This window comes from Hemitrygon akajei, chromosome 23, assembly GCF_048418815.1.
Source record: "Hemitrygon akajei chromosome 23, sHemAka1.3, whole genome shotgun sequence".
In the NCBI taxonomy this organism is placed as follows: domain Eukaryota; kingdom Metazoa; phylum Chordata; class Chondrichthyes; order Myliobatiformes; family Dasyatidae; genus Hemitrygon; species Hemitrygon akajei.
The window spans coordinates 12,369,059-12,381,728 of record NC_133146.1 but is presented as its reverse complement, the minus strand read 5'-3'; the positions used below and the strand labels follow the sequence as shown (position 1 = coordinate 12,381,728).

Here is a 12,670-nt window from a genome sequence, read left to right as displayed (position 1 = left end):
CCACCATCGAGAACATCTTCAAAAGGCAGTGCGTCACAAAGCTGGAACCCAGCATCTGGGTCTCTCAGCCTCCGGGGTATGCCCTCTTCTCATCATCTCATTACTAACATCAAGAGCCTTGAGAAATCTAAATTCAACATTTTAGGAACATCTTCTTCCCCTTCACCAACAGATTTCTGAATGATCCATAAGCACTATCTCACTTCTCCTCTTCTGCACCATTTACTTATCTTATTTTTGGTGATTAATAGTAATATTTTCATGCACTGCTGCAGCAAAACAACAAATATCACAGCACTTGTCAGTGATAATAAATTTGATTCTGATTCTATTAAAACACTGAAACAGGCCCTTCTGCCCATTGTCCTACTGACACAAGCCACTCACTTACACCAGTCCTGCACTGATCCCTATTTATTCTCCACACATTCCCATCCACACTCCCCAGTTTCTACCACTCACCTACATACTAGAGGAAATTTACCCTGGCCTTTTAACCATTCACCCTGTGCATCTTTGGGAGGAAACTGGAGAACCTAAAGATAACTACATTGGTCACAGGGGGAGCATGCAAACTCCACACAGACAGTGCCCAAGGGACGCAGATCTCTGGTGCTGTGAGGCAGCATTTCTACTGACTGAAAGACGCACTGAACTTTGATTCAAGTAATTAAATAAAAGTTTGGCAACCATGGAACAGTCCTAACATTTGTAACCCTCTCACCAGAGCTCGTAGGAAAACTTGGCTCAATAGACAACTCTGCCAAGGGTCGCTATGATTTGGGGTTCAACCAAACAGGAAAATTGGGGTGTTCTGTTTAATGGAACCTCGATTGAGCAGATGCTGTGTAAATACTGCCCATACACAGTTATCAGTCGGCAAGAAATAACAGATTGTCCACCATATAAAATTATAAAGAATTTCAGCTTTATCAAACAGTTGTCAAAAGAAAGAAAAGAAAAATAATAAAAGGATCCATTACAGTTAAACCAGTTTAAATGTGCACATGAACGTTGGAGCTCGTCTTTTCCAAAAGTTAGGTATAACTGCAACTCACGGCGCTGAATTCTCATCACCAATCACCGGTCGAGCCTCCCACTCCTTCATATTGTAAAGCACTCATTGTAATTGTGCCTTCCCGTCAGATCGAATCCCACAGACATTTCTCTTGATCTTCTCTTTACCACATATCCCACCAAAAAAGAAACACAAACCTTCACTGTCCTTCAGAAAACTCTTCCCCACAGCTCTCTAGAACCTTCTCTCACATCCTACAACCCTGATTGGCTGACTCACATTCCTAAGTTGGCCAACATGAGTCGTTATCTTAGTTGAAGCCAAAACACACTTTCCAGCATGGCACACTGTTTTTACAGAAAGCTGCTAATATAAACAACATGGCAGTAATAATCTTAATCGGGGCATTACACATTGGTTTACCACAGAGAGGGAAATCAGCCAATCTATAACTTCTGTTGGATTTGAAGGACATTTCGTGTGTGGAACATGCCCCTCTGTCTCTTTCTCTAACTCTTCTCCTCTCATCTTGCACTTAATGTTTACCTAGACTGCTCTTCCTCTGTTGCTGTTACACTTTATTCTGCATTGTTGCACCTTGTTCTATCTTAATGCATCATGTAATTACATGATCTGAATGAAAAGTGTGCAAGAGAAGCTTGTCACTGTTCCTGGAATACACTGGTGGTGGCAGAGGTTGATACATTAGGGACATTTGGGGAACTCATAGATAGCTACATGAGGGTAATGGGCTGAATCTGACTGAAGGAGTAAGTTAAAAATTCAGCATAACATTGTGGGCCAAAGGGTTGGGACTGTGCTGTTCTGTTCTATGCTCTATGAATACAAAAACAACCGCTTCACAGCTATTAAGTACTATTTCACATAATGCAATGTTTACGTAGGACTTTGATTTGGGGAACAAGCCATTTTGCTTGTCCAGAGCTAGAGTTATTGTTACTGGAAAGTTAGCTTAAAGAAATCACCAAGTTATGCAACTTGGAAACACTCCCTTCGGCCAAACTCATCTCAGCTCAAGACATCTATCCAAACAAGTCTCATTTGTCAGGGTTTGACCCCTATCCTTCTAAACTTGTCTTACCCATGTACCTATCCAAATGGGTTTTAAACTTTGTAATTGTACCCACCTTTACTAGTTCCTCTGGCAGTTCGTTCCACATACCTACCACCTTCAGGATGGAAAAAGTTGCCTCCCCAGGTCCCTTTCAAATCTTACCCCTCTCACCCTAAACCTAGCTCCTCTAGTTGTGTATATTGCCCCACCCTGGGGAAAAGACTGACCACTCACAAACAGAAGAGATTCTGTGGATGCTGGAAATCCTGTGCAACATATACAACGTAAGACAGGAAAGGAAGAGGGAAGAAAATTCCCCCTTTCCCTTCCTTTCCAATCCTAATGAAAGGTCTCGGCCTAAATCGTTGACTGTGTGTAGATCTCTGTAGATGCTGCCTGACCTGCTGAGTTTCTGTAGCATCTTATATGTGACCATTCACCCTATCTTTGCCCCTCAGCTTCCTATGCTCCAGGTAAAACTGTACCAGATTATCTAGTCTCTAGCCTTAACTCACACTTCAGTCCCAGAACATAGTTCTGGATCTTCTCTGCACCTTTTCCAGCTTAATGACATCCTTGTGCTGGATGGCGAGCAAATATTATGCAGCAGTTGGTGGGCAGTTAGCCCTCTGCTGTTTGGTGTAAGGTTGGAAGTGGTGGAGTTAACTGTCTCCATCCAGTCACAGTCGTAAAATCACAGAGCACTACAACACAGAAAGAGGCCCTTTGACCCATCTAGTCCATGCTGAACTGATATTTTGCCAAGTCCCGTCGATCCACATAGCATTCCAGACGCCTCCCATCTATGTATTCATCCAAACCTCTTAAATATCCCAATGAAACCCGCATCCTCTACTTCTGCCAGCAGCTCATTCTACAATCGCACAACCTCTGAATGAAGATCCCCCTTGACCCCATAAGTATTTCACCTTTCACTCTTAACATGTGACCTCGAGTCCTAATCTCACCCGACCTGAAGGGAAGAAGCCTGCTTGCATTTACCTTGTCTATACCCTTCATAATTTTGTATATCTTATTAAATCTCCCCTCATTCTCCTACACTCCAGGGAATAACGTCCTAACTTATTCAACCTTTTCTCAACTCCCAACAACATCCTTATCAATGTTCTCTGTACTCTTTACTCTGTACTCTGTACCCTGAACATCCTCTACATAGCACCATCCAGAGACAGAGAAGCAGTTTCAGCGACAGGTTACTGTCGATGCAATGCTCCTCAGACAGGATGAAGAGGTCAATACTCCCCAATGCCATTAGGCTTTACAATTCAACTGCCAGGACTTAAGAACTTTTTTTAAAGCTATTATTAATGCTTTTTGAGTTAGTGATTTAGATGCATATCATATTATTACTGAGTTAAGTATTGTATGTAATGAGTTTTTGCTACAACAAGTGTATGGGACATTGGAAAAAAAATGTTGAATTTCCCCATGGGGATGAATAAAGTATCTATCTATCTATCTATCTATCTATCTATCTATCTATCTCTTTCAATGTTATTAATATCTTTACTGTAGGTGGGTGACCAGAACTTCACACAATACTCTAAATTTGGCTTCACTAACTTTTTATACACTTCAACAAGACATCCCAACTCCTGAACGCAGTACCTTGATTTGTGATGACCAATGTGCCCAAGTTCTCTTTATCTACCTGGGACTCCACTTTCAAGAAATTATGGATCTGGTTTCAAAGATCCCTTTGTTCCTCCCATACTTCTCAGTGCCCTACCACTCACTGTGGAAGACCTACCCTGGCTGGTCCTCCCACAATGCAACATCTCACACTTGTCTTCATTAAATTCCACCTGCCATCTTCAGCCCATTTTTCCATCTCGTCCAGATCCCACTGCAAGTTAATAGCCTTTCTGACTCTCCACTATTCCTCCAATCTTGATGTCATCTGCAAATTTTCTGATCCAATTTACCAAATTATCATCCAAATCATGTATATAGTTAACAAATAACAACAGACTTAACACCAATCACATCACCAGTTACAAGCCTCTAGTCAGAGAGCTAACTGTCTACTACCGCTCTCTGGCTTCTCCGAAATTTGCTGATCCAGTTGACCGCATTGTCATCCAAGTCATTATTATAGATGAGGAGGATCTCAGACCAGGTAGCTGGGAACTCACCCATCCAGTAGACCTGCAGCGTTCCTCCGGGGTCGGCCTATGTTTGGCCCGTACAGGCTGGCTTTTGTGTAGAAGCGGACAGACTGAAGCAGGCTCTTGAGATGAAGGTAGTCCTTCCCTAGCCGGCTCCCGTTGATAGTCCTCCCCACCATTGATCGGTAGCTGTTGGGCTCTGCAGGGGTGTCAGCAAGGATAACACATTAGAAAAGCAGCAGGAGATGATCACAGCGATTATGTCAAACGGCCATTAAACGACTGCTTGCCATTATTATTTACACCATGAGATTGTTCTTGTACAGTGTGACTGCTGGGACAAATGCATCAGGGATATTCTGGTATAAGGTGCACCCATGGGTGGGGAGTGGCAAACTGCAACTTATAGTTGCTCGTAAGCTCATAAATCCAAAACGCATATCCCCAAACATTCAAAGTAATGATGGTGAAAATTTTAGAAAACGATGGTCATCACTGCATTGAGTTTAGGGGATGTGTATTAGAACAGTGCACTGCGGTCGGCATTGTAACACAGAGGGAAACACAACACTTTACAGGGTTAGCAATCAGTGCTTGGATTTCAATTTCTACCGCAGTCTGTAAGGAGCTTGTACGCTTTCCCCGTGACCACGTGGGTTTCCTCCCACATTCTGGGGACGTACGGGTTAGGGGTGGTAAGTTGTGACACAGAAAGCTTGGCAAAACTTGTGGGCTGCCTCAGACAGCACATCCTCAGACAGCACATCCTCAGACAGCACTAGTCATTGACAAAAACAACACATTTTACTGTATTCTTCGATGTACATATGACAGGCAAAGCTAACCTTTCTTTCTTTTCTATTTGTAAATAAAAGAATTTTGGATTTATAACTAAAATCCTTGACTTACAAATATTCTATTTACAATTCTTTGTAAAATTTTGGGCAGTACCTTTAATTCAGAAATCTAATTCTTTCTGCAAGCCTTGGGTAGCAGGGAACATTGCAGCAAAACACCCAGAAGGCAAAACTTCCAGCCCTAGTAATTCGTATATTTATCAAAATGAAACCTTCCCCAAGAATACCTCCATTTCCAGAACGACTATCATAAGACCGTACGATGTCGTGTAGGTACAGAATTAGGCCATTCACTCCATTGTCAGCTCCACCTTTCCATCATGGCAGATTTCATTCAATCTCATTTCCTGTCTTCTCCCCTTAACCTTTAATTTCATAACCAATCATGAACCTGCCTTAAATACATCCAATTACTTGACTTCCATAGCCTTCTGTGCCAACAAATTCCACAGATTCACCATCCTCTAATTGAAGGCTGGGCAGTGGATGTAGTCTACAAGGACTTTGGCAGGTATTAGACGAGGTCCCGCATGGGAGGTTGGTCAAGAAGGTTCAGTCATTCAGCATTAAGTTGAGGTTGTAAATTGGATTAGACATTGGCTTTGAAAGAGAAGCCAGAGAGTGGTTGGAGACGGTTTCCTCTCTGACTGGAGGCCTGTGACTGATGAAATGCTGGGTCTGATGTTGTTTACCATCTATATCAACGATCTGGATGATAATGCGGTTAATTGGATTAGCCAACTTGCAGACGACACCAAGACTGAGGGTGTATTGGATAGTGAAAAAGATTATCATGGTTTGCAGAGGGATGGAGGTGTGTTATAGAGAGGGTAAGTGAATTGAATTGAATTGAATGATCTTTATTGTCATTATACATAGGTACAATGAAACTCTGTTTGGCTTCCTCTCAGGCAATTAAATAAAGCGGTAGATAAAAACAAGACAGTAATAGAAAACAGTATTAAATAGATAAGTAGCAGAAAATAAATTACAGCAGCACCAGAATATCACAGTAATGCACAAAGTGCCATTAGTGCAAGTTTTTGAGCCCTTGTGTGTGCTCACAGTTCCAGTCACTGTTCTGTGGGAGTGGTGTGATGGAGGCCACAGCTCTGGGGTAGAAGCTGTTCCTCAGTCTATTTGGTCTGGTTTTTAGTGTCCTGAACTTTTTGCTGGACGGCAGCGGGTCAGACAGGGAGTGGCCGGGGTGTGTGGTGTCTCTGGTTATGCTGATTGCTTTCCTCCTGAGTCTGCTGGAATAGATGGTGTCCAGTCCTGGGAGCTCCATCCTGACAATTCGCTGGGCCGCCTTCACCACGCGATGCAGGTCTTGTCGCTCAGCGGCTATGCAGCTGGCATACCACACTGCAGCGCTGTTGGTCAGGATGGTTTCAATTGTGCTTCTGTAGAAGTTAAGCAACAGCTTTTGTGGGAGTTTGGCCTGTTTCAGCTTTCTGAGGAAGAAGAGTCTTTGTTGTGCCTTTATTACAAGCAGAGAGGTGTTGATGGTCCATGTCAGCTGTTTTGACAACATAACTCCAAGGAACTTTAGGTTTTCCACACTTTCCACTACCTCTCCATGTATATGGAGGGGGGTGTGTAAATGCACAGTCTTCTCCCAGGGAAAGGGAACCAAAACACTGTAAGCACGGATTCAAGGTGAGAGAGGAAAGGGACCTGAGGGGCAACTTCATCACGCAGAGAGTGGTCAGTAAATGGATCGAGCTGCCAGTGGAAGTGACTGAGGCAGGTACATTAACAATGTTTAAAAGACGTGTGGACAGGTACGTGGATAGGAAAGGTTTTTAGAGGGACATGGGTCAAGTCCCGACAAAATTAGACGGGCATTTTGTTCGGTCGGACACGTTGGTCTGAAGGACCCGTTTCCACGCTGTGTGACTCTGTGACTCAAGTGAGTTGCCTGCTATGCAAATTAGTTGCCGTATTTGCTTCATCAGTGACCACACCTTGTTGCTGCAAGATAGTTTGGCCAGGTTGGGCATCATAAATGCCGATGTTTGATTCCTTTAAGTACAGGCCAGAAAGATAAAAGGAAAAAAACTAAGACCATTTAGTGCTTGCTGTAGACAAGTGGCCGTCCCATCCTGGAAAAGGAGTTTAAAGCTGTAACACATCTCACCGCATCAGGCAGAGAGATACGGCAGCCCTCCCCACACCCACCTCTGACAGCGTCTATGTACGCAGAGTGCAGGCTCAAGAGCATGGTCTGTGTCATTAAGGACCCCCATCACCAGGGTCATTCCCTCTTCTCACTGCTCCCATCGGGCAGGAGGTACAGAAGCCTGAAGTCCCACACCACCAGGTTCAGGAACAGCCACTTCCCTACATCCACCAGGTTCCTGAACCGACCTGCACAACTCTAACCCTACCTCAGCAATGGAATATGACGGACCACCTCTTGCACTCCCATGGACGTGTTTGATTGTGTATTTGTATTATTTTTGCACTAATTTGGAACTAGAATTGGTTTACTATTGTCACATGTTCGGAGAGAGAGTGAAAAGCTGGTCTTGCACACTGTTCATACAGATCAGATCACTGCACAGTGAATTGAGGTGGAACAAGGGAAAACAATAACAGTGCAGAACAATGTGTTACTGCCACAAAGAAAGTGCGGCGCGGATCGACAACAATGTGCAAGGTCATGATAAGGTAGATTGTGAGGTCAAGAATCTATTTTAACCTATTAGGGAACCACTTAATCGTCTTTTAAAATCTGCTGGAGAGTTCTGTAGGATTGTTGATTTTAGTTTATTATTGTCACATGTACTAAGATACAGTGAAAAGCCTGGCCTGTGTAAAGTTCACACAGATCAAATCATATCACAGTGCATTGAGGTAGTACAAAGCAAAACAATAACAGAATGCAGAATAAAGTGCAACAGCTACAGAGAAAGTGCAGTACAGGCAGACAATAAGATCATAACGAGGTAGATTGTGAGGTCAAAATTGTACTAGTCTTGCTTTTGCAGACTTGTTATCAACCTGTTGGATAATTTTATGTATAATTTATGCACAATTTATATTCTCTATACATATATAACTATACTTGGGATATTGTGGTCAGTTCCGCTGGTCTGCTTTAGAGGAAGTACAGAGGAGATTTACCAGGACGCTGCCTTGATTAGAAAGTATGTTTAATGAAGAAAGCTTGAGCAAGCTAGGGCTTTTCTCTCTGAAGTGAAGGAGGTTACTTGATAGAGGTGTATAAGATGATAAGAGGCAGATACCCAGAGCCTTTTTACCAGGGTGGAAATAACTAGCATGAGAGGGCATCATTTTAAGGCATATATGTCAAACTCAAGGCCCGCGGGCCAAATCCGGCCCGCGAGATAATATCTAATTACTATTAAAGCTGGCCCCAGTAATCGAAGCGCCTATGGCGTATGATATGGCTAATGCTGAGTTTATTCAGGTACCAGGTTTTCAGGGTCTATAGTGTTTATTCGGCAGTCTTGCTCGGCAGTCTTCTTCATAAGAAACGGAATTTGTAAAGTGAAACACTTTGTAGTTATAGCAGAGACTGAGACACATGAGGGCAGGCTGAAAAAACGGAGGCAACGAAAGCTGCGTTCGCACGCGTCCGACTGATCCGGCCCGCATGAAGCTGCATTTTGCTCAATCCGGCCCGTGACCTAAAATGAGTTTGACACCCCTGTTTTAAGGTGATTGGAGGGAAGTACAGGGGGGGTGGGGTATCAGAGGTAAGCTTTTTACACAGAAAGTGGTGGAACATCCTGCCAGGGATAGTGGCAGAGGCAGCTACATTAGGGGCATTTAAGAAACTCATAGGTAGGTTCATAGATGATAGAAAAATAGAGGGCTATGTAGCAGAGAGGGTTAGAGTAGGTTAAAATGACAACTCGTTATCATTGGTGAAGGGCCTGTACTGTACTGTAATGTTCTATGTGCCGTTTAGCTGCTGCAATCAAGTTTTTCATTATACCTGTACCTCACCGACCTTGTGCACATGACAAAAAACACGATTTTATTTGTTTTGTCATTTTACTGTCTCTCCCAATCCAGACCTACTGGTCTTGATGGAGGTGGGTGGATGGTTTAAAATTGCCCACTCTGCCAGTTTGGCTAGGGAGCTGTGCACTACTTTGAGCTGAATCCTGACACTGAATACTTAAACTGCAAAGTACAATCCGTGGGATTTGCCAGCGTTTTATATAGCTGCGACGCTGTTCCTCATCATTGCTGTGTGTAATTTGATACTAATCTAACACTTCATTATTCACTGCATTCTACAATCTGGCCAATGTAAACATCACACTTCTGAGCTCTTTAAGCAATTCTAAACTCTCTTAGCACTTTAAGTATAAAACCACATTTTTTTAAAATGTGACAGTGCATTTTACATACACCTCCCATTAAGTGCGCTTCCCAGATGAAGATGTAGACTTTATGGATAGCCCGCTGTTAACTTCAGTGGAGAGTGATGTGGCTGATGTCAAAATCTCATTTGCCCTTTCATTTCTTCGATTTTTGGTCCTACGGTGATATCTCCTATTTTTAGAAGTGGGGTCAGTGGATGATTACATAACCTCAGTGCCATGTTTGACATGAAAGGTAAGGAGTGTTTCATTGCCTCTGGGAACACGCCATATCGTTCTGAGACTGAAGGAAGGTCAAATAGCAGTCAGAAGTGGTTACATCGTTCAATAGCTGGTGGGCAGCATGGTGGCAAAGCAGTTAATGTAACGCTTTACAGTGCCAGCAATCACCGATCAGGGTTCGATTCCCGGCGCTGCCTGTAAGGAGGGCGCACCCCTCTCCCTACGAACATGTGAATGCACGGATTTCCTCCGGGTGCTCTGGTTTCCTCCCTCATCCCAAAGGCGTACAGGTTAGGGCCAGCGAGTCATGAGCATGCAGGATTACGCACTGGAAGCATGGAAAAACTTGCGGGCCGTCCCCGGTATGTTCTCATTCCGTGTTGGTCATTGATACATTTCACTGTATCTTTCAATATTTCAATGTACATGTGACAAATAAAGTTCACCTTAGTCTTAACTGACTTGAGATAATCTCCAGTGTCCATTTAACCACAGCAACGAAGCTGGCCCACTCACCTTATATATAGATCTTGTGTCCAGTTACTCAATTTCAGGCTAAGCATCACTGACAAAGGCAGCATTCCATACCGTCATCAAGACCAAGGAGATGGTTATTGACTACAAGAGAACTTACACCACTCACACCCACCTCCTTTATATCGGCAGTACAGCAGTGGAAACTGCAAGCTGCTTCAAACTCCTGGGAGTGCACATCACACACAACCCCTCATGGTCCCAGAACATACCCTGCACAGTTGAGAACACCTCTACTTTCTGAGGATACTGGGGACGATGCCCATCTGCATTCGCATGCGCAGTCGAGAGCATCCTGACAAGCTGCGTCACTGCTTGTTACGGAAACCACACTGTGGCGGACAGGAAGGCTCTACAACGGCGAGTCTAAACTGCCCAACACATCACTGACACCAGCCCACCCGCCATCAAGGGCAGATACACAGAAAGGTGCCAGAAAAGGACCGCTAACATCATAAAGGATACCACCCACCCTGCTCATGGACTGTTTGCCCCACTCGCATCAGGGAGGAGACTGCGTAGCATCCACGCCAGGACCATCGAACTCAAAAGTAGTGAGGCTGATCAACAGCTCCTCCAGTTAACCTCATGTATAGTCTAACATCACTTTATGGACATACAATCAATCCATGTGTCAGATGTACTTACCGGTATATATTTATTGTGTTGTTTTAATAATGATTGTGTCCTTTATCTTTTGTAGTTTCTATTTTATGCTTATCAGATCCAGAGTAACAATTATCTCATTCTGCTTCACTAGTGCACAGGAAATGACATCAAACAACCTTGAATCTTGAATCTTGAATTTATTGCCCTCCCCTAAGTACCCTCGGGCAGAGAGGCTTGGTCAATCATTTCAGATGGTTTCACCAGGGTAGAAATGGCTAATATACCATAGAACATAGAACCATAGAACATTACAGTACAGAAACAGGCCATTTGGCCCTTCTTGGCTGTGCCAAACCATTTTTCTGCCTAGTCCCACTGACCTGCTCCTGGCTCATATCCCTCCATACACCTCTCATCCATGTACCTGTCCAAGTTTTTCTTAAACGTTAAAAGTGAGCCCACATTTACCACTTCATCTGGCAGCTCATTCCACACTCCCACCACTCTCTGTGTGAAGAAGCCCCCCCCAATGTTCCCTTTAAACTTTTCCCCCTTCACCCTTAACCCATGTCCTCTGGTTTTTTTTCTCCCCTAGCCTCAGTGGGAAAAGCCTGCTTGCATTCACTCTATCTATACCCATCATCATTTTATATACCTCTATCAAGCCTCCCCTCATCCTTCTACGCTCCAGGGAGCGTAATACGCTCGTAATACGACGGGGCATAATTTTCAGGTGGCTGAAGGGAAGTAGAAAAGGGATATCAGAGGTAAGCATTTTTTTACACAGGAAGTGAGGAGTGTAAGGAATACACTGTCAAGGGCAGTGGTAGAGGCAGGTGCATTTGGGGCATTTAAGAAACTCTTGCATAGGCATATGGATGATAGAAAAATGAGATCCAAGTGAGTGGGAAGGGTTAGAGTGATTTTAAAGTAGGCTAAAAGGTTAGCATTAACATTGAGGCTGAAAGACTGTAAAGGGTGTAATACTTTTTGCCCTTCCCAGACCCAGTTTGGTTACGTAGTGCTTAATGCGTGACAACAGAACACAGCCTACCCTCTTTGAGCTACTGGAGAGAGTTTAAGGACAGAATGATCACATTGGATTAAATCAAACTAGATTATGAATGTTCCTTTGTTCAAGAAGGGAACGAGGGATAATCCTGGAAACTGTAGACCGGTGAACCTCACATCAGTGGGAGGGATATTGCTGGAGAGAATTCTTAGGAATCAGATTTCCGAGCATTGGTAAAACCATGGCCTAATTAGGGAGAGCCAACAGGGCTGTGTGCGAGACAGGTCGAGTCTTACTAACTTGACTGAGTTTTTTGACAAGGTGACAAGGGTGATTGATGAAGATAGTGCTATGGATGTTTACATGGATTTTAGAAAGGCGTTTGACAAGATCCTCACGGGAGGCTCAACCAGAAGATTAAGATGCATGGGATTCATGGTAAATTGGCCGCTTGCATTCTGAACTGGCTTGCCCATAGAAGACAGAAGTTGACGATCGAATGTACTTGTTCTAGTTGGAGATCTGTGATCAGTGGAGTTCCACCAGGGATCTGTCCTATATATGAACATATACGCACATTTGTAATGTATATAAATGATCTGGATGAAAATGTAGATGGATGAGTTGGTACATTTGCAGATGATATGAAGCTTGGTGGAGTTGTGGACAGTGTAGAAGACTGGCAAAGAATACAGTGCAATATAGAGCAGATGCAGATATGGATGAAGAAATGGTAGATGGAGTTTAATTCTGCCAAACGTGAATCAAAATCAGGTTAAATATCACTGGCATGTGTCACATGGCAGCAGTACAGTGCAATACATAATAAAAACATTATTATTGTAAATCACAG

At 43.5% G+C, this 12,670-nt stretch overlaps 1 protein-coding gene across 1 annotated transcript in view; it reads right to left on the bottom strand.

The window, feature by feature from the left end:
* Positions 1-12,670, bottom strand: part of hpse2 (heparanase 2) — a 375,037-nt gene that overhangs the window by 172,068 nt on the left and 190,299 nt on the right. Inside the window, exon 5 of the mRNA XM_073026938.1 lies at positions 4,250-4,421. Coding sequence (XP_072883039.1) covers positions 4,250-4,421 — 172 coding nt within the window. The remainder of the gene's footprint in view (positions 1-4,249; positions 4,422-12,670) is intronic.